Source organism: Mytilus edulis, chromosome 8, assembly GCF_963676685.1.
Source record: "Mytilus edulis chromosome 8, xbMytEdul2.2, whole genome shotgun sequence".
In the NCBI taxonomy this organism is placed as follows: domain Eukaryota; kingdom Metazoa; phylum Mollusca; class Bivalvia; order Mytilida; family Mytilidae; genus Mytilus; species Mytilus edulis.
Genome location: NC_092351.1, coordinates 18,548,624 through 18,575,444, shown reverse-complemented (window position 1 = coordinate 18,575,444; position 26,821 = coordinate 18,548,624). Strand labels below are relative to the sequence as shown.

General features: G+C 32.0%; 1 protein-coding gene across 2 annotated transcripts in view; it reads left to right on the top strand.

The window, feature by feature from the left end:
- LOC139484995 (uncharacterized) overlaps positions 1–26,821 on the top strand; it is an 82,091-nt gene that overhangs the window by 18,797 nt on the left and 36,473 nt on the right. For both annotated transcript variants that reach the window (XR_011655222.1, XM_071269077.1), the window contains exons 6-8: positions 3,980–4,132; positions 4,728–4,869; positions 9,319–9,425. Coding sequence is in view for 1 of the 2 variants with exons in the window: in XM_071269077.1 (XP_071125178.1) it covers positions 3,980–4,132; positions 4,728–4,869; positions 9,319–9,425 (402 nt within the window). In the remaining variant the exon portion in view is untranslated. The remainder of the gene's footprint in view (positions 1–3,979; positions 4,133–4,727; positions 4,870–9,318; positions 9,426–26,821) is intronic.

Here is a 26,821-nt window from a genome sequence, read left to right as displayed (position 1 = left end):
ATCGTCTGTAAAGACACATTTGGTTTCCCCACAATAACTTTAGTTGAAGTGTATGGAACTCTATGATTTAACAAGGAGGTTCAAACCACAAAAGAAAGGTTTGGACTGATTTTAGGGTTTATGGTACCAACAGTATAGGAATTAGGGGGCCACAAAGGGGCCAAAAACAACCAATTTTGTAGTTTCTGGACAATAATTTGTGTTTTAGTGTATGGATCTCTCTGAAATTTTACCACAAGGTTCCATATCCCAAAGGGAAGGCTAGGATTGAGTATGGGGGTAAATGCCTCAAACATGCAGGAGTTAGGAACAGAAAAAGGGGCCAAATACAAGATTTTTTTTAGTTTCCAGACATTAACTTGTGTTTAAGTGGATGGATCTCATACCTCCAAGGGAAGGCAGCTGGGATTGAGTTTGGGGTAATTACTCAAAAGGGGGGAAGGGGGGGTTGGGTAAAAAGATTTGGAGGGGGATTTTTTTCCCAATTCCTTTTGGGGGGTCATATTTTTTTATCCTTCAGAATTTTTGAAAAAATTCCAGAAGAAATCTCCAATTGTTCAATAGATTTTTAAGATCTTTGACCACACTTATTTTGTGTCAGAAACCTACATTTATGTAATTTTTTTTATCATAATCCAAATTCAGACAGTCTCAAGCTTCAATATCTTGTCTAAACATGCCCCAACTGATAAGGGCTGGACCTCTGCAGTTGTATCAGGCTGTGCTCAGTGAAGCATTTTATTTTAATTTTATTTTTTACCTCACCTGGCCTAAAAGGCCAAGTGAGCTTTTCTCAACATTTGGCATCTGTTGTCCGTCGTCGTCCGTCATCGTTAACTTTTACTAAAATCATCTCCACTGAAACCAAGCTTGGCCACAATCATCACTGTGGTATCTTAAGTTTAAAAATGTGTCCGTTGACTCGGCATACCAACAAAGATGGCCGCCATAGCTAAAAATAGAACATAGGGGTAAAATGTAGATTTTGGCTTATAACTCTGAAACCAAAGTATTTAGAGCAAATCTGACATGGGTAAAATTGTTTATTAGGACAAGATTTATCTACCCTGAAATTTCAGATGAATAAAAAAAAAACGGTTGTTGGGTTGCTGCCTCTGAATTGGTAATTTTAAGAAAATTTTGACGTTTTTATACGACCGCAAAAATTGAAAATTTTTTGGTCGTATATTGGTATCACGTTGGCATTTTCTTGGTTTTCACACTATAACTTTAGTAAATCTATGAAATTTTGATACAAGGTTTATGACCACTAAAGGAAGGTTGGGATTGATTTTTGGAGTTTTGGTCCCAACAGTTTAGAAATAAGGGGCCAAAAAAGGGCCCAAATAAGAGACAATTGCCAATGAGACAACTCTCCACCAGAGAACAAATGACACAGAAAATATGAACTATAGGTCATCACCCTATGTCCTATAACAATAACAAAAAAAACATACTGCATAGCAAGCTTAGAAAGGCACACATCTAAATGACAACTTTATGTGATACAATTAAAATGAGGAAACTGACAAGCTAATTTATGTTCAAAATAATAAATAAAAAACAAATATGATATACAGCAACAAACGACAACCATTAGTCACATTATGAAATGATTAAAAGATACTGTAGGGTATATATCATGTATATCATTAAGTATTAGATAATACCAAAGACCTTTAGAGGTCAGCATTTGGCTTCCCAACCTTAAGAGAAGACTAGTATCTATAATTTGAAAACTTAATGTTAGCAAAAATAAAAGTTGGTTTGGCCAACATGGCCAACAGGTGATTTATTCTGTTTAGTGGAAAAGTTATTGATAAAAAAAAATGAATAATTGGGGTTCTTTGATATTCCTAATCTAACTATGTATGTAGATTCTTAATTTTTGGTCCCATTTTTCAAATTGGTCTACATTAAGGTCCAAAGGGTCCAAAATTAAACAAAGTTTGATTTTAACAAAAATTGAATTCTTGGGGTTCTTTGATATGCTGAATCTAAACATGTACTTAGATTTTTTATTATTGGCTCAGTTTTCAAATTGGTCCAAATTGGGGTCCAAAATTAAAATTTGTTTGATTTCAACAAAAATTGAATTCTTGGGGTTTTTTGATGTGCTGAATCTAAACATGTACTTAGACTTTTTATTATGGGCCCAGTTTTCAAGTTGGTCCAAATTGTGGTATAAAATTAAACTTTGTTTGATTTCAACAAAAATTGAATCCTTGGGGTTCTTTGATATGCTGAATCTAAACATGTACTTATAATTTTTATTATGGGCCCAGTTTTCAAGTTGGTCCAAATCGTGGTCCAAAATTAAACTTTGTTTGATTTCAACAAAAATTGCATATATGGGGTTCTTTGATATATGCTTAATCTAACCATGTATTTAGATTTTTGATGTTTGGGCCCGGTTATCAGATTGGTCCACATTGAGGTCTAAAGGATCCAAAATTGAACTTTATTTGATTTCATCAAAAATTGAATTCTTGGGGTTCTTTCATATGCTGAATCGAACCATGTATTTAGATTTTGGATATTGGACCATAATAGGTAAGAGGGAGGGTAGGAGGGGTCCTGATCCCGAAATCCCGGGCTTAAAAACACGACATCCCGAAATCCCGGGCTTAAAAAACACGAAATCCCGAGGTCCCGAAATTCGAAGAAAGAATTCCCGGATCCCGAAAGGGTCAATCCCGAAATCCCGAGCTTAAAAACACCCGATCCCGGAGTCCCGATAAAGGTCCTATCCCCCCTCAGGTAATGTCCAATTTAAAATTTAAAGTTTTTAAGTTTAAGTTCTTAGACCACATTCGTTATGTGTCAGAAACCTGTGTTGTGTCAACTATTTGATCACAATCTAAATTCAGAGCTGTATCAAGCTTGAATGTTGTGTCTATACTTGCCCCAATGTTCAGGGTTCGAACTCTGCGGTCGTATAAAGCTGCGCCCTGTGGAGCATCTGGTTGGTTATTATCTTGAATATTATTAAAGATAGAGATAAACTGTAAACAGCAATAATGTTCAGCAAAGTAAAATCTACAAATTAGTCCACATGGCCAAACTGGTTATTTGACCCCTTAAGGAGTTATTGCCCTTTATAGTAATTTTTTACCAATTTTTCATAAATTTTTGTAATCTTTTACAAAAATCTTCTCCTCTGAAACTACTGGGCCAAATTTATCTAAACTTAGCCACAATCATTATTAGGGTATCTAGTTTGAAAAATGTGTCCGGTGACCCAGCCAACCAACCAAGATGGCCACTATGACTAAAAATAGAACATAGGAGTAAAATGTAGATTTTGGCTTATAACTCTGAAACCAAAGTATTTCGAGTAAATCTGACAACAGGTTAAATTGTTTATCAAGTAAATATATATCTACCCTGAAATTTTCAGATGCATTGGACAACTGGTTGTTGGGTTGCTGGCCCTAATTGGTAATTTTTAAGGAATTTTTGCTGTTTTTGGTTATTATCTTGAATATTATTATAGATAGAGATTAACTGTAAACAGCAATAATGTTAAGCAAAAAAAGGTCTACAAATAAGTCAGCATGACCAAAATGTTGACACCTTAAGGAGTTATTGCCCTTTATAGTAAATTTTTAACAATTTTCTTTAATTTGGTAAATTTTTGTAAATTTTTACAAAAAATTTTCCTCTGCAATTAAAGGGCCAAGTTCATTGTAGATGGAGTAAATTGCAAGTAGCAAGAATTTCAGTAGTAAAGTAAGATCTACAAACACTACACCATCACCAAAACACAATTTTGTCATGAATCCATCTGTGTCCTTTGTTTAATATGCACATAGACCAAGGTGAGTGACACAGGCTCTTAAGAGCCTCTAGTTAATTTTTATTGTCAATTTACGTGGGGAAATCTAAAAAATTATATAGGAATTTTATCGATAAAAGGGTTTGTGATCTTCCACTTATTATAAATGATATAACGGTAGATTGTCTATTGATATTTCAGTTAATTCATCAGTTTCTAGTAAGAGATCTTTTTATGTAAGAATGTTGAAATCATTGGACAAAAATGAAACAGAAAAACAATATGAGATGGTTCATTTCAAAGGCCAAATGAAGGTCAATAAGACGTATGGAAATGATTGCTCAGAATCTGGAGGTTAGTATTGTATCTTTATAATATCAAGGTAAAAGATGTTGTTTTTGATATTGCATTCACTCTGTCTCACTTGTGTGGCTTCAAGGAAATATGTATGTCACTATTCACTGGTAGTGCTTAATTGAATGACATTAATTTTGGTTAAAAAGTTAAAGTTAGAAAGCAATCTATGTCAACTATATATAGAATATAGATATAGGAAGATGTGGTATGAGTGCCAATAAGACAACTCTCCATCCAAGTCACAATTTATAAAAGTAAACCATTATAGGTCAAGGTACGGTCTTCAACATGAAGCCTAGCTATAGGCTCAAACGGAACAGAAAGCTATAAAGGGCCCAAAAATTTACTAAAACCATTCATATGGAAATGTATACTGTAATTTCTGAAAGTATTTCAAGGATTTCATTATTGAAAAAAGTGAAAATTGATGAGCTTCACAATAATATGAACTCACATTCTGATATCTTCAAACTATATTTGAACTGACTCCTTTGTCCATTCTTAAAGAATCACAATTATAAATGCACATAATTTTTAATTTACAGTACGCTGTCATTGTTTATAAGTTTAATTTATATTATTTATTTTTCAGTTATTGATAACAGGTGGTTAATAGCAGTGGGACAACCTAGTAAGCTTGGAATTATAAATGAAGTACCCACACTTTATGCCAAAGACGATGAATTTGTTATGCAGTTTGATTTAAAAGGAAACATATGGTTTACTGACCACAGGTAGGGAGGGAATCAAGACATTTTAGATGACCGCAAAAATTCAAATTTTTTTTTGTCATATATTGCTATCACCGCGTCGTCGACCTCAGCGTTGTCTGAAGACAGATGATTTCCGAATAATAAATTTAGTATAAGTGAATAGAAATCAATAAAATTTTAACACAAGTTGGGGTTGTTATGGCTCAAACCATATAGAAAGTAGGGGCAAAAAAAGGAAAATCAAGGGTTTTTCTAGTTAAAGGACAATTGAGACAATTTAAAAGCAGTGTAAGGGAGGTTATCCAAATCTATTTAAAGAGATGTTTGATCACCTCCCTTACACTGCTTGTAAATTATGTATTAAGAAATGATGATTGTCTTGAGGTGATTAGCTGTCAATTTATTTTTTGCAGTTACTATTAATTAATATTAAATTTAGCCATGACTATGTATGTCATTTTATATTATAAAACTTTTATGATGTATTTAAATGGGTAATTATGGTTGTAAACTCCATTAGTAATTTGAGTTGAGATACTGACCATATCTTGAGGGAAAGAATTATGTTTTGGAATAAGGGAAAGTAAGGATGTAAAAAAAATTAGAGGGGGGATAATTTTTCTCATTTAAGATATCAGAAATTAAAAGAAAATTTCTTCAAATATTTTTTAGTTTTTTTTGGGGGGGGGTATATTCAACAGCATAGTGTTTTGCACAAACACAATAAAACAGTAAAATTATTTTTGTGTTTTTAGGGGGGGTGGGGTCAATTCGCAACAGCATAGTGCACAAAAGCAAAAAAAATATAAATTCAAATCATATTACCAATTCTAAGTGTTTTGACTGCAGTTAATCTGTGTCAAAAATTTAATTACAATCCAAATTCAGACCTGTATCAAGCGTGAGTATTGTGTCCATTTTGGCCCCAACTTTTCAGGTTTGGACATCTGTGGTCGTATCCAGCTGCGCTCAGCGAAGCAAAGCAATTTATTTTCTTAGCTCACCTGGCAAAAAAAGCCACCATGTGGTTTTTTTTTTGAAAACATTTATGGTTTGAAAGATAAGCACAGAAACTCTAAAGATATTTTGTTTATTTGTTTTTTGGTAATAATGTATTCATCATTTGCTTTGTGTTTTCCTCTTATGTGAACATGTATAATAATTTATTATAATTTAATTTGGTTAAATATACCAAATAGAATTGAGAATGGAAATGGGGAATGTGTCAAAGAGACAACAACCCGACCAAATAAAAAACAACAGCAGAGGGTCACCAACAGGTCTTCAATGTAGCGAGAAATTCCCGCACCCGGAGGCGTCCTTCAGCTGGCCCCTAAAGAAATATATACTAGTCCAGTGATAATGAACAAACACAATAAAACAGTAAAATGTATGCACCGAAAATAATGCTTATGTTTGTGTCAACATCAGAAAAATGAGAACCAGTTGCATCAAAAATATAACCAATAGTTTTTGCCTCTAATTGACATGGAACAGTTTTGTACTTCTGATATTATATATCACAGATACCAAATAATCATAAATGATACAATGTACTTTGGTGTAAGGTTGTATTTTTGAAAAGGTCTTCCACAATAAATAAGATTGATTTTTTGGAAAATTCAAAATTGTTCAATTCTTTCTCAATGTATCAACTAGGTCATACTGCAGCCTTGTTAATCACTTAATCTACATACTTAAAGTCATGTGGTTTGCTGCTTCTGACCCCATACAATGGGTAGAGGGTAATAAAATCCTAAAGGGGTTGGAGCCGAACATCTACCTTGGATATTTCTTACCCTCTATGGATCCATAGGGGTTCGTAGCGAACCCTATAACAAACGAACCCTATAACAAATTTATCGCACACAGAATTTTTCCTGTCAAGTTTTGTATGAAAATAAACAATGAAATACTATAACATTTTAATATGACCTTGACCTCATTTTCATAGTTCATTGGTCAATCATCAATGATAAGTTTTAATAGTTTGTCAGTTTATTCAATATCATTAGCAACAGATGAACTATATTTGGTATATGAATGGATTGTAGGGTGTTCATGCCACCCTGTTAGAGTTTGTATAAACACTGATTAAATGAGGCATTTTTTTCTACTTTTGTAACTTTGAGTTAATTATAACAAACAGCACACAACGTATACAAAACTTTCGTTAGAAAGAAATGCACTCATAGATTTAAAACTTTCCTAGGTGTTGATATATTTATAACAGAATTTCTGTTTACTTGTATTATGGTAGATGCCTGTCATGTCTCATGGTGAAAACAAATGTTTTTCAATACACTTTTGTTACAGTGAACCAATCCATATAAAATAACCATAGACTTAACATTGGCACAAAACAATTATTTACCTTTTTTAAACTCACTTTTATCTTATCTACAGTCTTTTTTTTATGAAATTTGTTTCTCCTTTTGGAAATTCTCTTATTCATGTTATTATTTCAAATAAAAGTTTTAATAAAAATTATACTTCAAATATTTCTTGTTGAAATTCACTGAGTGAGTTTTTTCATTACATACCAAAAAAATGCAGTTTCATGGATTTGTAGAATATTTAAGATTTACGTTTTTTGAGAAACACCGTTGAAAAACAAATATGAATTACTGTGCCTAAAAAAAACCTTTGACTATATATATCATGAAAAATTAAAACTTAATTTCGATATTTTTATACAAATAATGATTTCACCTTTATGACATGTCATAAATTTTTTCCCAAAATAACCTTAAAAAACTGTACAATTTTTTGACAATGTTTAAAAAAAATGTATTTTTATACGACCACATAAATTGAAAATTTTTTGGTCCTATATTGTTATCACATTATCGTCGTCCGAAGACATTTGGTTTTCGCACCATAACTTAAGTATAAGTAAATAGAAATCTATGAAATTTAAACACAAGGTTTATGACCATAAAAGGAAGGTTGGGATTTATTTTGGGAGTTTTGGTCCCAACAGTTTAGGAATAAGGGACCCACAGGGTCCAAAATTAAACTTTGTTTTAAATTCATCAAAAATTTAATAATTGGGGTTCTTTGATATGCCGAATCTAACTGTGTATGTAGATTCTTAATTTTTGGTCCCATTTTCAAATTGGTCTACATTAAGGTCCAAGGGGTCCAAAATCAAATTGATTTTAACAAAAATTGAATTCTTGGGGTTCTTTGATAAGCTGAATCTAAATATGTACTTAGATTTTTTATTATGGGTCCAGGTTTCAAGTTAGTCCAAATCGTGGTCCAAAATTAAACTTTGTTTGATTTCAACAAAAATTGAATCCTTGGTATTCTTTGATATGCTGAATCTAAACATGTATTTAGATTTTTGATTATAGGCCCAGTTTTCAAGTTGGTCCAGATTGCGGTTCAAAATTAAACTTTGTTTGATTTCAACAAAAATTGTATATATGCTTATTCTAACCATGTATTTAGATTTTTTATGTTTGGGCCCGGTTATCAGATTGGTCCACATTGAGGTCTAAAGGGTCCAAAATTGAACTTTATTTGATTTCATCAAAAATTGAATTCTTGGGGTTCCTTGATATGCTGAATCAACCATGTATTTAGATTTTGGATATTGGACCATAATAGGTAATGCCCAATTTAAAATTTAAAATTAAGTTTAAGTTCTTAGACCACATTCATTATGTGTCAGAAACCTGTGTTGTGTCAACTATTTAATCACAATCCAAATTCAGAGCTGTATCAAGCTTGAATGTTGTGTCCATACTTGCCCCAATGTTTAGGGTTCGAACTCTGCGGTCTTATAAAGCTGCGCCCTGCGGAGCAACTGGTTCTTTTTTGCCATATACAAAGATAATTGCTCTTTTATGAATATTTTAATTAGTTATTTTACGTTTTGCCATATATGAAAAATTTGAAACAGATAAAAAGAAACTTTAAAAATTTAAATGGGTCATCCGTGTACTTGGGACACCTTCTTGTTAAACTTCTGTTCTGTTTGGGCAAAAACATAAGAAGATAGAGAGAAACTGGACAGAGAAAAACAATCAGCAATATAAGGTCAACAAAAAATCTTTTGTCATGAATTCTTTTCTTGTCTACAATGTTGGATAGTGTTATTCTTTGAATATGCAAAAAGATAGGATAGACCTTTAATCATGATACTAAGACTCTAATCTTTGGAAAACAAATTTTTCTCACAAAAGGATATAAATGACAATAAATCAATGAACATGAAAAATTGTATCATTTCAGGTATATACCACCTGTCTCTTATTATAGTTATGTCAATAAAACATTTTTTTTTATATTTCTAGTATGTTTTTCACATGTTTGTAAAATTTCTGTCACTTATGATAATTAAAACACAATTCTATGTTGTAATTAAAACACAATTCTATGTTGTAATTAAAACACAATTTAAAAAAGTAATTAAAACAATAAAACACAAAAAATAACATACATATATTTAATATGTTTTAGGTCAGCCATAGTCTTGTGTGCATTACCAAACCAAAAAGTTGGAACATCTTGTTACAATGATATACTTGAAGATGATTTACCTGCTGTGGCTCATGCACATAAACAAAGTAAGTAAATTAGTGTAGTAGTGGCTGATCAACGAGGGTGGTGTCTTGGGTTTGGAACTCCCTATTTTTTGGGGGAGGATAAATGCATTTGAATGGGGACAAATGGTTTCTCCTGGGTTGGGCCCCCCTTTTTAAAAAGGCTGGATCTGCCCCTGTGTAGATATATAATTCTGTCCTTAACACAGTTGAACATTCAGATGCATTTAAATGAAAGTTGGCAATTTTAGATTTTGACATGTTTATGTCATGCATGGACAAAAATGAGACGACTCTCCACAAGAGACCAAAATGTTTTGGCTCAAATCATTTAGCAATTAGAAGCAAAAAAGGATGAAAAGAAGGGTTTTTCTGGTTAAAGGACAATTTAGACAATTTAAAAGCAGTGTAAGAGAGGTAATCCAATTCCATTTAAAGAATACTGTTACAAATATGTTTGATTTTCTCCCTTACACTGCTTGTAAATTATGTATTAAGAAATGATGATTGTCTTAAGATGATTAGCTGTAAATTTATTTTTAAAAGTTACGTACATATACTATTAATTAATATTAATTTTAACAATGACTGTATTTCATTTGATATTTTATGATGTAGTATTTATTGTTGCCAACTCCATTAGAAATTTGAATTGTGATTATATTTGGAATATTGGAAAGGGGGAGGTGAACAAAAAAGGGGGGGGGGGGTAAATAAGAATATGTGAGGGTACAATTTTTCCCATTTCAGATTTCAGAAATTAGAAGAAAAAAAATTTCTTCAAATATTTTTTTTTTAGGGGATTAATATTCAACAGTATAGTGTAGGGTGTTAGATTAGGGGGTTCTGATCCCGGATCCCGCTTACTGTTTTGTCAGATTCCCGTATCCCGCTTACACTATGTACGTAAGCGATTCTCATTTTTTTGTAAATTCCCATGTTCCGCTAGACTTCATTTCCCATTTTCACGGCACACTAATTTGACTTTTATGTGTCACGCTTTCAAAAAGTTGGCAATCACGCATCACGCTTAGACCCCAATTAAACCCACAGTGTATTGCTCAAAAGCAAAAAAAATAATATTAAGTTCGTTAGACCAGATTTATTCTGTGTCAGAAACCTATGCTGTGTCAGCTTTTTAATCACAATATTAATTCAGAGCTGTATCAAGCTTGAATGTTGTGTCCATACTTGCCCCAACTGTTCAGGGTTCGACCTCTGCGGTCATATAAAGCTATGCCCTGCAGAGCATCTGGTTTAATTCTTTATAAAAATCAGATGTCCTGATCTATCAAAACCTTTTTTTTTTCCTTTTTGGCAATTGTTCAAACTGTTGGTCTATGTTTTTGTACAGTGCATCTTTTCACTTACGATCAGGTCGTGGTAGGATGATTGGAAAAATATTTTTGTTTGTCAAATTAAATGTAAAGCGTAAATGTAGAGTAAGAGAATTGGTATGTTAACCTTTGTATATGGAAATTAGGTCATGAAAAGTATGTAGTGTTATTTACATTTGACATTTCTTGTTAAAAAGGTGACTGATGTACTCATTTAAATGTTTTGTTCTTTAAAAATAAACACTGAAGTTTGGTGACTAATTATTGATAACAAGATGGTGCGCAATAGACATACATGTGCTTATTAACAGTGCATAATATGCATACATGTGCTTATTAACAGTGCACAATATGCATACATGTGCTTATTAACAGTGCACAATATGCATACATGTGCTTATTAACAGTGCACAATATGCATGCATGTGCTTATTAACAGTGCACAATATGCATACATGTGCTGATTCAATCAGCACATGTATGCATATTGTGCACTGAATCAGCACATGTATGCATATTGTGCACTGTTAATAAGCACATGCATGCATATTGTGCACTGTTAATCAGCCTGATTAACAGTGCACAATATGCATACATGTGCTTATTAACAGTGCACAATATGCATACGTAATAGTTCAAAGCAACAAAAAAGAAAGAATTATACAACACCCTTACATTAAATACATGTGCATGCAGATTCTATGTATGTTTGAAGCATTAAATAGATTTTAACAGGTTGAAATTATAGATCTATACAGTAAGCAGGCCTTTAATATGATTTTCCAATGGATGCACTATTTTCTTTCGAATTGTATATTAGACACTTCATAATCATTATAATGAATAAATTTTTTTTTACTTTCAACAAGTAGATAATAGACTTGAATTGAGCTCATGCTTTTTTTGTCGCCTGTGATGAAAGTCATGGACGGTGGGACATAAATGTTGCTTTACAGGTGAAGTTGTCATGATTTGCATCAACAATTATTAAGTTTTCTGAATAATTTAGTTTGAACTTTTTATGATAGATCAATGATAATTTGTATGAAGTTGAATAACTATCAATACATCATAAGCAGTACATGGATCATTGATAATGTTAAGTATATGATACTAATGTTATGCTTGTAGTAAAACCTTTATCAATATAAAATCAATCAAGATCAGTCAAGTAGGTGAGATGTTTCTGTCTCTTTTATGATAAAAGATAGAAGAAATAAGAAAATATTATCAAATTGTAAAATCAAATAACAAACTCTTGAAATTTTCTTTTGAATATAAGTTTCACCTTCTTTGGATTCATTATATATATTCGTTGGATATCAATATTCATTGATTTCTTTTGTACAGGTGAACCACAAATGGAAATGTTCAACAAATTGCTAATTTTCCATTAAGACATTTGCAAAACCTTGAAATAAAAAAAATGAAAGTTTTTCTCAATCCACCAAACTAAGTGAATTCACAGTATTGGCCCCACCATTCTTAGGCACATTTATTGATAATGGTGCAGGCTTGTTTTTTCATGTATATTCTTTAATATTACATGGACATTCTAGTTCTTGGAACAAATACAGTCTCTTTTCAAGAATTTTTAAATGCTCAAACTTTATTAATTTAAGGTTCTAATAAAGGTTAAATCGCACGTCACTTTCGCACAGTATTTTTTTTTACAAATGCCAACAACAAAAAATAGCTATGTTTTTTAAGCCTTTAAATGTAAATTTTTAAATTATCGGAAGAGGAAATACATTGAAAAAGTATAATTGTTATTGAGCAGACAATGAAAACATACAGAGAAGACCTGTTAAATTATTTTTTTTAAATAGTTGGGAAGGTATTGACATTTCAATTTCATCTTAGAACCAGGTGCTCCGCAGGGCGCAGCTTTATACGACCGCAGAGGTCGAACCCTGAACAGTTGGGGCAAGTATGGACAAAACATTCAAGCTTGATACAGCTCTGAATTTGGATTGTGATCAAATTTTTGACATTACATAGTTTTTTTTTACACAAAACAAATGTCAAGATTTTACAAATCAATTAAAGATTTCTTCTTCAAACTTTTTAAATCTAAAATTAAATAGTTGACACAGCATAGGTTTCTGACACAGAATGAATGTGGTCTAATGAACTAAAAAGTTTTTTTATGCCTTTGAGCAATTCACTATGCTGTTGAATATTAATCCTCTCAAAAAAATGTTTGAAGAAATTTTCTTTTTATTTATGAAATCTGAAATGAGAAAAATTTAAACCCCCCCCCCCTTTTTTTTCACATCCCCGTTTCCCTTTTTCCAAAACTGATATCAATTCAAATTTCTAATGGAGTTTGCAACAATAACTACTCTTTTAAATACATCATAAAATATTAAAATGTAAAATAAAGTGCTTGTTATCACTGAATGGTAAAGATTGGTTGGTAGTAAAAGTGAATATACATTGTTTATTGTATAAAACAATAAAAAAAACTTCACCAGCAACATTTTATATTGGCAAATTTCCAATGAAGTTTTTTACATAAAGTTATTGCCAAATAAAAATAGAAATTGACATCATAGTCATGTCTGGCAAATGTCCAACATACATTATTTAAAACATTTTAGATAAGATAAGGAAAAAAAGCTTCATCAGCAACATTTTATATTGGCAAATTTCCAATGAAGTTATTTACATAAAGTTATTGGCAAATAAAAATAGAAAATGACATCATAGTCATGTCTGGAAAATTTCCAACATATATTATCAACTACTATTCTATACAAAGAAAGATAACTCCAATTGAAAATTAATTGCTATTGCACAATATTGTGCAATTAGATATTTCTTGCTATTGTGCAATACTGTGCAATTGAAAATTTCTTGCTATTGCACAATACTTGATATGGAATCCTGATTTGGACCAACTTGAAAACTGGGCCCATAATCAAAAATCAAAGTACATATTTAGATAAAGCATATCAAATAAGCCCAAGAATTTAATTTTTAGCTCACCTGGCCCGAAGGGCCAAGTGAGCTATTCCCATCACTTTGCGTCCGGCGTCCGTCGTCGTCGTCCGTCGTCCGTCGTCCGTCGTCCGTCGTCGTCGTCCGTCGTCGTTAACTTTTACAAAAATCTTCTCCTCTGAAACTACTGGGCCAAATTTAACCAAACTTGACCAAAATCATCATTGGGGTATCTAGTTTAAAAAATGTGTGGCGTGACCCGGTCAACCAACCAAGATGGCCGCCACGGCTAAAAATAGAACATAGGGGTAAAATGCAGTTTTTGGCTTATAACTCAAAAACCAAAGCATTTAGAGCAAATCTGACATGGAGTAAATATGTTTATCAGGTCAAGATCTATCTGCCCTGAAATTTTCAGATGAATCGGTCAACCCGTTGTTGGGTTGCTGCCCCTGAATTGGTCATTTTGAGGAAATTTTGCTGTTTTTGGTTATTATCTTGAATATTATTATAGATAGAGATAAGCTGTAAACAGCAATAATGTTTGGCAAAGTTAGATTTACAAGTAAGTCAACATGACCGAAATGGTCAGTTGACCCCTTTAGGAGTTATTGCCCTTTATAGTCAATTTTTAACCATTTTTCATAAATCTAAGTAATCTATTACAAAAATCTTCTCCTCTGAAATTACTGGGCCAAATTAATCCAAACTTGGCCACAATCATCTTTGGGGTATCTAGTTTAAAAAATGTGTGGCGTGACCCGGTCAACCAACCAAGATGGCCGCCACGGCTAAAAATAGAACATAGGGGTAAAATGCAGTTTTTGGCTTATAACTCAAAAACCAAAGCATTTAGAGCAAATCTGATGTGGGGTAAAAATGTTTATCAGGTCAAGATCTATCTGCCCTGAAATTTTCAGATGAATCGATCAACCTGTTGTTGGGTTGCTGCCCCTGAATTGGTAATTTTGAGGAAATTTTGCCGTTTTTGGTTATTATCTTGAATATTATTATAGATAGAGATAAACTGTAAACAGCAATAATGTTCAGCAAAGTAAGATTTACAAATAAGTCAACATGACGGAAATGGTCAGTTGACCCCTTTAGGAGTTATTGCCCTTTATAGTCAATTTTTAACCATTTTTCGTAAATCTTAGTTATCTTTTACAAAAATCTTCTCCTCTGAAACTACTGGGCCAAATTAATTCAACTTGGCCACAATCATCTTTGAGGTACCTTGTTTAAAAAATGTGTCCGATGACCTGGCCATCCAACCAAGATGGCCACCACGGCTAAAAATAGAACAGGGGTAAAATGTAGTTTTTTGCTTACAACTCTGAAACCAAATCATTTAGAGGAAATCTGACAAGGAGTTTAATTGTTAATCAAGTCAATATATATCTGCCCTGAAATATTCAAATGAATTGGACAACCTGTTGTTGGGTTGCTGCCCTCCAATTGGTAATTTTTAAAGAAATTTTGCTGTTTTTGGTTATTATCTTGAATACTATTATAGATAGCGATAAACTGTAAACAGCGATAATGTTCATCAAAGTAAGATCTACAAATAAGTCCACATGACCTAAATGGTCAATTGACCCCTTAAGGAGTTATTGCCCTTTATAGTCAATTTTTAACAATTTTCATTAATTTGGTAAATTTATGTAAATTTTTACCAAATATTTTTCTCTGTTACTAATGGGCAAAGTTCATTATAGATATAATTGTAAGAAGCAAGAATGTTCAGTAAAGTAAGAACTTCAAACACATCACCATCACCAAAATACAATTTTGTCATGAATCCATTTGTGTCCTTTGTTAAATATGCACATAGACCAAGGTGAGCGACACAGGCTCTTTAGAGCCTCTAGTTGTTAAAATCAAACTTAGTTTAATTTTGGACCTTTTGGACCTTAATGTAGACCAATTTGAAAACTGGACCAAAAATTAAGAATTTACATACACAGTTAGATTTGGCATATCAAAGAACCCATTTATTCAATTTTTGATGAAATCAAACAAAGTTTAATTTTGGACCAACTTGAAAACTAGGCCAATAATTAAAAATCTAAGTACATTTTTAAATTCAGCATATCAAAGAACCCCAAGGATTCAATTTTTGTTTAAATCAAACTATGTTTAATTTTGGACCCTTTGGACCTTAATGTAGACCAATTTGAAAACGGGACCAAAAATTAAGAATCTACATACATAATTAGATTCGGCATATCAAAGAACCCCAGTTATTCAATTTTTGATGAAATCACACAAAGTTCAATTTTGGACCCTTTGGGCCCCTTATTCCTAAACTGTTAGGACCAAAACTCCCAAAATCAAACCCAACCTTCCTTTTATGGTCATAAACCTTGTGTTTAAATTTCATAGATTTCTATTTACAATTATACTAAAGTTATGGTGCAAAAACCAAAAATAATGCTTATTTGGGCCCCTTTTTGGCCCCTTATTCATAAACTGTTGTGACCTCAACTCCAAAAATCAATCCCAACCTTCCTTTTGTAGTCATAAACCTTGTGTTAAAATTTCATTGATTTCTATTTACTTATACTAAAGTTATTGTGCGAAAACCAAGAATAATGCTTATTTGGGCCCTTTTTTGGCCCTTTATTCCTAAACTGTTGGAACCAAAACTCCCAAAATCAATCCCAACCTTCCTTTTGTGGTCATAAACCTTGTGTCAACATTTCATAGATTTCTATTCACTTAAACTAAAGTTATAGTGCGAAAACCAAGAAAATGCTTATTTGGGCCCTTTTTGGCCCCTAATTCCTAAAATGTTGGGACCAAAACTCCCAAAATCAATCCCAACCTTCCTTTTGTGGTCATAATTAAACCTTGTGTTAAAATTTCATTGATTTCTATTCACTTTTACTAAAGTTAGAGTGCGAAAACTAAAAGTATTCGGTTTACGACGACGCAGACGATGACGCCAACGTGATAGCAATATACGACCAAAAAATTAAAATTTTTGCGGTCGTATAAAAATAATATATCTATCGGTTGAACTCCAACAAAAATTAGGTGTCACTTTTATAAATTAGTCAATCTTTTTTGTTTTTTTAGAATATAAATATATATAATATTATTAGGAAAAAGGTAGTTTAAAGATAATAATTATTTTGCACTTTTACAATGTCACTTTTTTCAGCAAATGGAAAGGGAAAAATAAAGAAAATGGTATAAAAACTTGAGATTGAAACAAATAATTGAAATAAGTTATACATTGTATAAATAGATGTTTTTGAAACGAAATTACCTAAAGACAAATTACATGTATATTAAAATCTATGAATATCTCTGTCTTAGCAAAGTAATGTGTGCTTAATTTATATGTGTTTTTTGTACATGTACATGATGTACACGACATACTTTGATATTTATGTTCTTCTTTTATTTTTATACTTCTATTTTTTGGTCAACCTACGTGTCTGAGACAAGCTTTATAAAATTAACCGCAAAAGTGTATTCTGTGAAATGAAAAATGACATTTAAGTTGCGTTTCTTAACAATGTTTCACCATGGGAGGTAAAAAAGTAAAAATGGCACTTCATCTGTTTAATAATGGGCAGGCAGGTTAAGGGTTGGAATAAATCATACACTTCTGCTTGTATGCAAACATATATCTGTTTTTGTCACCAGATCAAAGGATGAAGGCATTAAATGAATTAACCCTTGTTAAATGCCTAATGTTCTCGGACGGGCTATGTAATAATGAGGACACATAATGTTCTCTGACGGGCTATGTAATACATGTAATAATGAGGAATTCATTGTATTAAAGGGAAACTTCGCAAAAAAATCAAAAATTGATATTATGTCCATTCTGTATAAAAATGCTCAAATTTATAGATATTAAAGTTTTATTCCGCTAAATAAGAGATCACCATCGATTTTAAATTTTGAGTATCAGTTCTCTACTCTCCGCCATCTTGTCACCTTCTCCGATGAAAAATCCCGATATGTCAATAAACCACAAAGGAACAAAACTACAGTAAACGATGTAGTCGTAATTGCGTGTCGATATCTTGTCAATCGTACGGTTGTTTTATCTGACTGACTAACTTGATACGGAAAATGGTCTTATATTTTTAAATAACCATATAGTCTGTTATTTTTAAACTGAAAATATTGTAATTAGTTAAAAAGTCAAAGTTCAAATCATAAAATGATAAATAAGTGTTCCGTGGAAATTGTTTTCGAAAATCTAATTCGTTCATAATTCTTTCAAGTAATAAACTTTATTTAAATAAAATCGGATCTTCCCTTATCTGATCACCAGCATGGCTAAAGGTATTACTCCCAAAGGTATTGGAAGGGGTGTAAGGTGACACGTCCAGGTATTCAATCGATTTCCTGTCCGGCGGGCTTGCAAGTTCATGCATCGTTTCACTTCTGTAGGTATTGATCAGTGTACACGACCGTTACTTATAACTTTCCATTTTGAACTATCAGGTGCATGCATAATATACATTTTTGTCTTGCGTGTCCGAAAGTGATATAATATACTAGTCATTACTGAACTCATACGCTTGTTTATAAATAACATTTCTGGTGTAAAGAATATTATTTATAAAAAAAAATAATACAAAAAAAAATAATTGAAGAAATACAAATCTATTTACATATTTTTCCAAGGGTTAATTTGGGAAAATGTAATATATACTCGTTGTCAATAGTTTAGGACAGATTGGAACATACCAGAATTATTGATCTAAAAAAATGTGCGCACTTGTCGACGATTCGTGTATACATACGCCTGGTAGAAAGTTACGGAACTATAGTCAGTAGCGCAATTTAAAATATGTATACATGTATACATTGAACATAAGAAAGAAACATACATTTTATGTAAATTGTGGTAAAAGTTTTGTAAATAGACTAGTCAATGTATGCCAACAGTATGTAATCAACGAATTCGATAGACTATTGTATACCAAAAGAAGAAGAAGAAAAAAAGAAACAATTTGATTTAAATACAGGTCAATTTATAACTGTCTTTGGTTCATCGAAGTTAAGAACATAGTAAACTCACAGATTTATATATCAATTAAATTGTTCTCGAATAAAGGACGAAATTCGTCATCATCACAATTGTTCCAACATTCATGTAAAATATATGCAACTGGACGTACACTAATAATCCCCAAGGAATGTGAATATTTTCTAGGAAAACTATTGAGTATCAATTTCGGGATTTATTTTCTTTCTTGATATTCAATGACAGCAATTTAAAGAATAAACTGCTTGTCGGATATTTGTCCGCTTTAGGGGTATTCTTGCAAGTTGAACAGACTTATAATAACATTCAAAAATAGGGAAAGATAACATTAAATTCGTTGTCTTTTAATTTTAAACATCGTTGATCAAATAGTTATTTAAGTATATATATACGTTGGGAGACGACGATTATTATAGTTGTCTCAGATTTTAATAAGGACGTTCCCCATTATGAATAAATTTGGTTGACGTTTATCACACTTGAAAAGAATATCTATTCGTAATTTTTCGATTCCATTACAAAAATATTTTTTTCTTTATTCGTACATATTATATTCCGCTTCGGTAGAGTTATCTTCAGATAGTTTCATATATTAATTAATACATGGCTTTCAAAAGTCTAAATGTAAGTGTTCTCGTACATTTTTTCGCCTAATAAAGACAAATAAAAATGATTTAGTAAAGCTATTTCTAATTTCTAAGTCCCCCTTTTTTATGAGACATAAATCAAGGACAAGACTTGTATATCATTTCATTCTGACATATGAATTAAGTTTCCCGTCTTTAACCGAAAATTGTGTATTTCTTAGTAAATTAACTTATTTGAATTCAAATAAATAATAGCACCAAATATAATTAAATAATTCCACGGCGACCAATTTTTATTTGTCATCAACTTGAATATGTATTTTTAATGTGTGTATTAAATGCTACCACTGATCCGAATAGACAGTCACACCTGGCAAGGTGTGCCCTAGAGGCGTGGTTAAATACCGGTGCAAATAACAATTTACCTTTCAACAAGCCATCTACGAGTATTGCCACAGAACCGTGAACACACACATCGTATAAACCTAGCCATAGCAGAGATAGTAAAAGGTCAATAATAGTACACCAACATATTGTCTTTACAGATTATTGTACTTTAATTTGTTCACCTTATCAGTCCGAAAATGCATTTATTAAAAATAGATTTATAACTTTTTGTGTTGTCTACAAAAATTATTCGAATATATACGTCAGTACGACGCGCAGCTAGATTGGGCCGGATCCCAGGCTAAATTGAACGTCTGTGCGTTATATCTTCTTATTATCGGATGGTTATTAGATAAAGCATAAGTCATCGGCGCGCTTACGATTACGTTAAAATATGATTAAAAACCAAGACTTTTAATGATTGTATTTTAAATCCCGGCATGCAAAAATCAGGAGAAAACGTCACGACCTACAGGAAGTAGTTGATATTTTTTCATTAATTATTGAATTTCTCCTTTATTACTGCACATATAGCGATAAAACTTTGTGAATATATATATTATGTCATAATGAACATATTTAAACCATAAGTAAAAAATCGTGAATTTTTCCCTTTAACATATGAACTGCATTGGATAGAAATCAACCTTATGCTGCAAGTGCACATATACATATACATATACATTTCGTCTAAACATCAACCCAACAATGTTAGATCTGTAAATTTGCTTTTGCAAATTTTTTGTTCTTCCCTCGCCGGGATTCGATCCCATTCTACTAATATACAGTATGTATACTAAAGAAATCTATCCAGGTGACTATTACTTTAAATAAAGCTAATATTAACAATTAGATTACAGCCCTTTCCTCGCTCTTGATATCTATATCACTAACGGAAAGCTTATAATACTAAAATTTATGATAAAAGAAATATTTACACGTATTATGTTATACAAATGTCTGGTGTCCGTCCATCTGTCCGTCAGTCCGTCCGTATGTCTGTCTGTCCGTCTGTCTGTCTGTCCGGTGTAAACATGTCGCACCGTAACTTGAGAACGACTTATTTAAATTTCATGAAACTTAATATAGTTGTTTCTTATGATGGTCAAATCACTAAGATCTGTATACTTTTTGGTGAAAATAAGATTTAAACTTTTTGAGTTACGGCACTTTTTAACTAAAATAGGTGTGTGTTTTTATACGACCGCAAAATAAATAAAAATTTGGGTCGTATATTGGTATCATGTTGGCGTCGTCGTCGTCATCCAAATACTTTTAATTTTCGCACTCTAACTTTAGTAAAAGTGAATAGAAATCTATGAAATTTTGATACAAGGTGTATGACCACAAAAGGAAGGTTGGGATTGATTTTGGGAGTTTTGGTCCCAACATTTTAGGAATTAGGGGCAAAAAAGGGCCCAAATAAGCATTTTCTTGGTTTCGCACTATAACTTTAGTTTAAGTAAATAGAAATCTATGAAATTTTGACACAAGGTTTATGATCATAACAGGAAGGTTGGGATTGATTTTGGGAGTTTTAGTTCAAACAGTTTAGGAATTAGGGGCCAAAAAAGGGCCCAAATAAGCATTATTCTTGTTTTTTTTGCACAATAACTTTAGTATAAGTAAATAGAAATCAATTAAATTTAAACACAAGGTTTATGACCACAAAAGGAAGGTTGGGATTGATTTTGGGAGTTGATGATTCAAAATGTTTTTTTTGAGTTATTGAGTATTTTGTAAAACCTGGCGAGGGAAGAACCAAAAATTTGCGAAAGCAAATTTACAGATCTAACATTGTTGGGTTGATGTTTAGACGAGTTGTATATACATTATGTACACAGCCATGTATCACCATCATTGATGGCGATCCGATGGATACATCTGTTGTAGGGTTGTCACTGACTCAGACGTACTTATAAATATAATTATTTTCTGTGACTGTATCTTACATTAATTTGTAGGATCCTTTACTATAGATAATTTAGCTGATCTGTAACAATAACATCTTCATGCCTTATATATCATGTACTGCAGTACGCCGCTAGATTAAAACTAACGTGGAAAGGTAACACACGGCCAGCGAAGAACCAAAAATTTGCGAAAGCAAATTTACAGATCTAACATTGTTGGGTTGATGTTTAGACGAGTTATATATATATATAAATATACATAATACATATACATATACATACATATACATATACATACATATACATATATACATACACATACATATACATAATACATATACATACATATACATATACATATACATAATACATATACATATTCATATATATATGGTATATACATCATTTGGACATAAACATATACATATACATATACATAATACATATACATATACATATATATATGGTATATACATAAACATATACATAAACATGACTAATTGACTTTGATTAATTTTTTAACATTATGATATGAATATTGGTTTGTTTTGTACATGTTCTAGCGTTTATATATGAACTCAATTTAAAACCGCTAAATTTAAAATATCTATCATAACTGTTGTATGCATTTCATGTATATTATGAAATTATCACAAAACTTAAACATGGCAGTTAATCAGAGAATTAGAGTTGTTTCCCATTGTACTGTCCCTTTTCCCTGTTAGAAAAATTGGTTATAGATCTTGAAATAAGATTTCCCGTTAAAAATAAAAGGAATGACCTTCTAGGGTCTTATGTATGTTACCTAATTGTTAATTGTAACCAGATAATAAAAATCTAAAGTTGAGCTTTGTTACACAGTAGAAGGTCTTCAAATCTGTATTATGAGTTGGGCAGAAATTATAAGTGTGGGGAATAGTATATCATTCATACATTATTCTAATGATATCACATTTAAATTTTCATACAGACCAGTAAACTGACACTGAATTAGTCAAAAGCAATTCTCAATTTTGATTCAACACTTTCCAATTGCATCATTGATTTTTAAAAACACATGTAAAGGGCTGGCTTATGGATATCATTTTTAAAGTGGATATTATTAAATAGATATAAACAGATGTGGTATGAGTGCCAATGACATAAAATGAATGAGACAACTCTCCATCCAAGTCCCAAGTTTTTATTGCACATTTATTTTGATGAACAATAAAAGCTATATTTTTTTAAAGCCAATGTTAATTATCATTTTTTTTTCAATGAAAAGATTTGTCATTTTTGTTGAATCTGTAATAATTTGTTGAGGTCTTAATCCTATATTCCATCATCTAGTGCAGTGCCACATTTAAGTATGGTGTTGAATTTCTTTTAAACATCAATAACTTTGTCAAACTTGCTTCATGTTCATGTAAATTTATGAAACTTGGACAGGAGAAGCATTTACATAATCATGTGACACTAATTGATATGATTGAGTAACACTAATTTTCATTTAGAGGCAAGAAGTAAAAAATAACCCCGAAATTCACAATGTTTGATGAATAACCATCTTTGGCCTCTTCATTTGTACATGAGTTATCTCCCATCACATGATGCCACTTAACAAACTGTTGATTGTAAACAAGATTGCAATGTTCAGGTTTGGAAATTCATCTATTGATGTGGTATAATTGCCATTGAGACAAATCTCCACAAGAGACCAAATGATACAAAAATAATAATTATAGGTCACCATACAGCCTTCAAAGAAGGGCAAAACCCACACCACATAGTCAGTTGTAAAGACCATGAAATGCCATATGTATAAAAAAATTTTTTTATATAAGCTGTTCATTTAACAGCCATGTGAAAAAAAATAAAAATAAAGGGACAATACTCAAACATGTTAATTAAATGAACAGACTAAATGTCATTGGGACAATCCATAAAGTAAGATGGAAAGATGTGCTAATTAGCTGTTAGATTAAAGAAATTAATTGACAAAAACTAGGAGGTATTGTAAGAACAAAATAGTTCTCTGATGTCAGTATTATGACATTCAATTAGCACTTGCGTCTTTCAAAGGATCTTTACTTTAATATACCAATCTCTTGTGAGACTTACGCCTATTAACCTTGGGGCAAATATCATAAATGACATCATTGAACAATCGGTTCTGGTTGTTACCTTAAAATATAAGCATTGTGATAAAGGAAATGCACAAAGGAGTACCCCGGTAAGGGCCGATTTTGGCCTCAAATTTCAGGTTCATCTACCGAAAGTTTTTGGACACTTTTAAAACACTTAAGTGTCTATTTCAATTGATTCGATTAGTTAATGTGAAAGATTTTAACTGATTAAGTCATTAAAAACGCTCTGTTTCAAGCATAGATATGAAAAATCTATCAAATATGCCAAAAAACGTCACTTTTCAGATGCTTTTTGTCAAAAATGAAGGTGGCCGCATCCGTGTTCATCCTCAACCTTTATATATGTTTTGTATTATCATCAAATACAACTTACATTTCCATATTATGAATGAACACGAATGCAGCCACTTTCATTTTAAACGGAAACCGTCAAAAAATTAACCAAAATGCTAAGACTTTGAAGATTCCAGTAATTTAGCATGACTTAATGATGCTAGAACGCGATATTTGTGCATTGAATTGTCAAAAACAGCTCATATTTATGTAGCAGAAGCATTTTGCTTTCCAAAATTTAGCTTAAAGATTACATTTTAACAATTTTCTAATGGGCCAAAAGGGGTCTTACTGAACCTACTCCTTTGAAAGTCATCTTTTTTTCAAAAGGCCACAGTTCTTACTGTTTGTTGGTTTGATAAAGCAACTGTGGCCTTTAAAAGTAATAAACAGTTCTAAGTTTCTGTGATAAAGTCTGTTTCTGAGATACTTATTTATAAGTAGTATGTTAATTGCATTTGATGTACATATGAATAAGAAGATGTGGTATGAGTGCCATGATGAGACAACTCGTCATCTATGAGTCACAATGTGTAAAAATAAACAATTATATGTCAAAGTACTGCTGAGTTCAAGAATTTACCAAACATTATAATCCTTATGATCAATTTATTATATTTTTTAGCCTAATTTTAGTCTTCAAAATAGTAGTATTTCATTTTCATGGCATCAGATATCAGGTGTTGTGTACATTGCTATAGCTTTGAAAATGGTCGATGTAGTGTTACCATTCCATAAAAGTAAATGTAGTGTTATCATTACAGAATGGTCGATGTAGTGTTACCATTCCAGAATGGTCAATGTAGTGTTACCATTCCAGAATGGTAGATGTAGTGTTACCATTCCAGAATGGTCGATGTAGTGTTACCATTCCAGAATGGTCGATGTAGTGTTACCATTCCAGAATGGTCGATGTAGTGTTACCATTCCAGAATGGTCGATGTAGTGTAGTGTTACCATTCCAGAATGGTCAATGTAGTGTTACCATTCCAGAATGGTCGATGTAGTGTTACCATTCCAGAATGGTCAATGTAGTGTTACCATTCCAGAATGGTCAATGTAGTGTTACCATTCCAGAATGGTTGATGTAGTGTTACCATTCCAGAATGGTCAATGTAGTGTTAATTATCATTTAATTGATCTTTCAAAAGTATCCTTAAATTTATCTGTAGAACTTACTTTAAATAAAGCTAATGATAACAATGACCACTGCCCTTTCCTCGATCTTGATATCTATATCATAAACGGGAAGCTTAATACAAAAATTTATGATAAAAGAGATGATTTTTCATTTCCTATTGTTAATTATCCATTTTTAGATGGTGACGTTCCCTTGTCACCATCTTATGGTGTTTATATATCTCAACTTGTACGATTCGCTCGTGTATGTAACAATGTATTAGATTTTAGCGAGAGAAATTTATGTATTACTGAAAAATTATTACACCAGGGTTTTCGATATCACAAACTGGTCAAAACATTTACTAAATTTTATCACCGGTATAAGGAAATAATTCGTAAATATAACTCAACATGCAGACATCTTATACGTTCAGGTATTTCACATCCAAAATTTTATGGAAATATTCTTTATAAAACACAAAAATGTCAGTATTCTCCTCAGAAACTAACAAAACCTTTAAATAGACTTATTAAAAGGGGATATAGTTACGATACTGTTGTCAGGTCATTAAAGATTGCATATTTTGGATTTAACATTGATTCACTGATAGGGTCTTTGCATCGGAACTAAACACATTTATTTCTTAAAAAAACAGTTGTTGGCATGACACGGGTTATGTTCTTCTCATATATTTTATGATAGTATGATACTAAACCCCTAACGGGAGGGATTGTACCTGATATTCATATGATGAAGACATAATCTTTCAATCAGTTTAATTGAGGTCTGGAGCTGGCATGTCAGTTAACTGCTAGTAGTCTGTTGTTATTTATGTATTATTGTCATTTTATTTATTTTCTTTTGTTACATCTTTTGACATCAGACTCGGACTTCTCTTGAACTGAATTTTAATGTGCGTATTGTTATTCTTTTACTTTTCTACATTGGCTAGAGGTATAGGGGGAGGGTTGAGATCTCATAAACATGTTTAACCCCGCCGCAATTTTGCGCCTGTCCCAAGTCAGGAGCCTCTGGCCTTTGTTAGTCTTGTATGATTTTAAAATTTTAGTTTCTTGTGTATAATTCGGAGTTTAGTATGACGTCCATTATCACTGTACTATTATGCATATTTTAGGGGCCAGCTGAAGGACACCTACGGGTGCGGGAATTCTCGCTACATTGAAGACCCATTGGTTGCCTTCGGCTGTTGTTTGCTCTATGGTCGGGTGGTTGTCGCTTTGACATATTCACCATTTCCTTTCTCAATTTTATTAGATTGACTATTCCAGAATGGTAACACAACATTGATAATTATAAAATGACAACAATAATTTAACTTTTCCAGAATGGTAACAGCACATTGACCATTACATAAACAAGTTTGAAAACCACAGTGCTTGAGTGTTGTGACCATACATACATGATCACAGTGGTGTAACCATACATACATGATCACAGAGGTGTGACCATACATTCATGATCACAGTGGTGTAACCATACATACATGATCACAGGGGTGTAACCATACATGTAACCATGTTGTCTGTGCTATGGTCGAGTTGTTGTCTCTTTGACACATTCCCCATTTCCATTCTAAATTTGATACATGGTCACAATAATGTATGTGGCCAACGGAAGGCCTTTTTTCAGA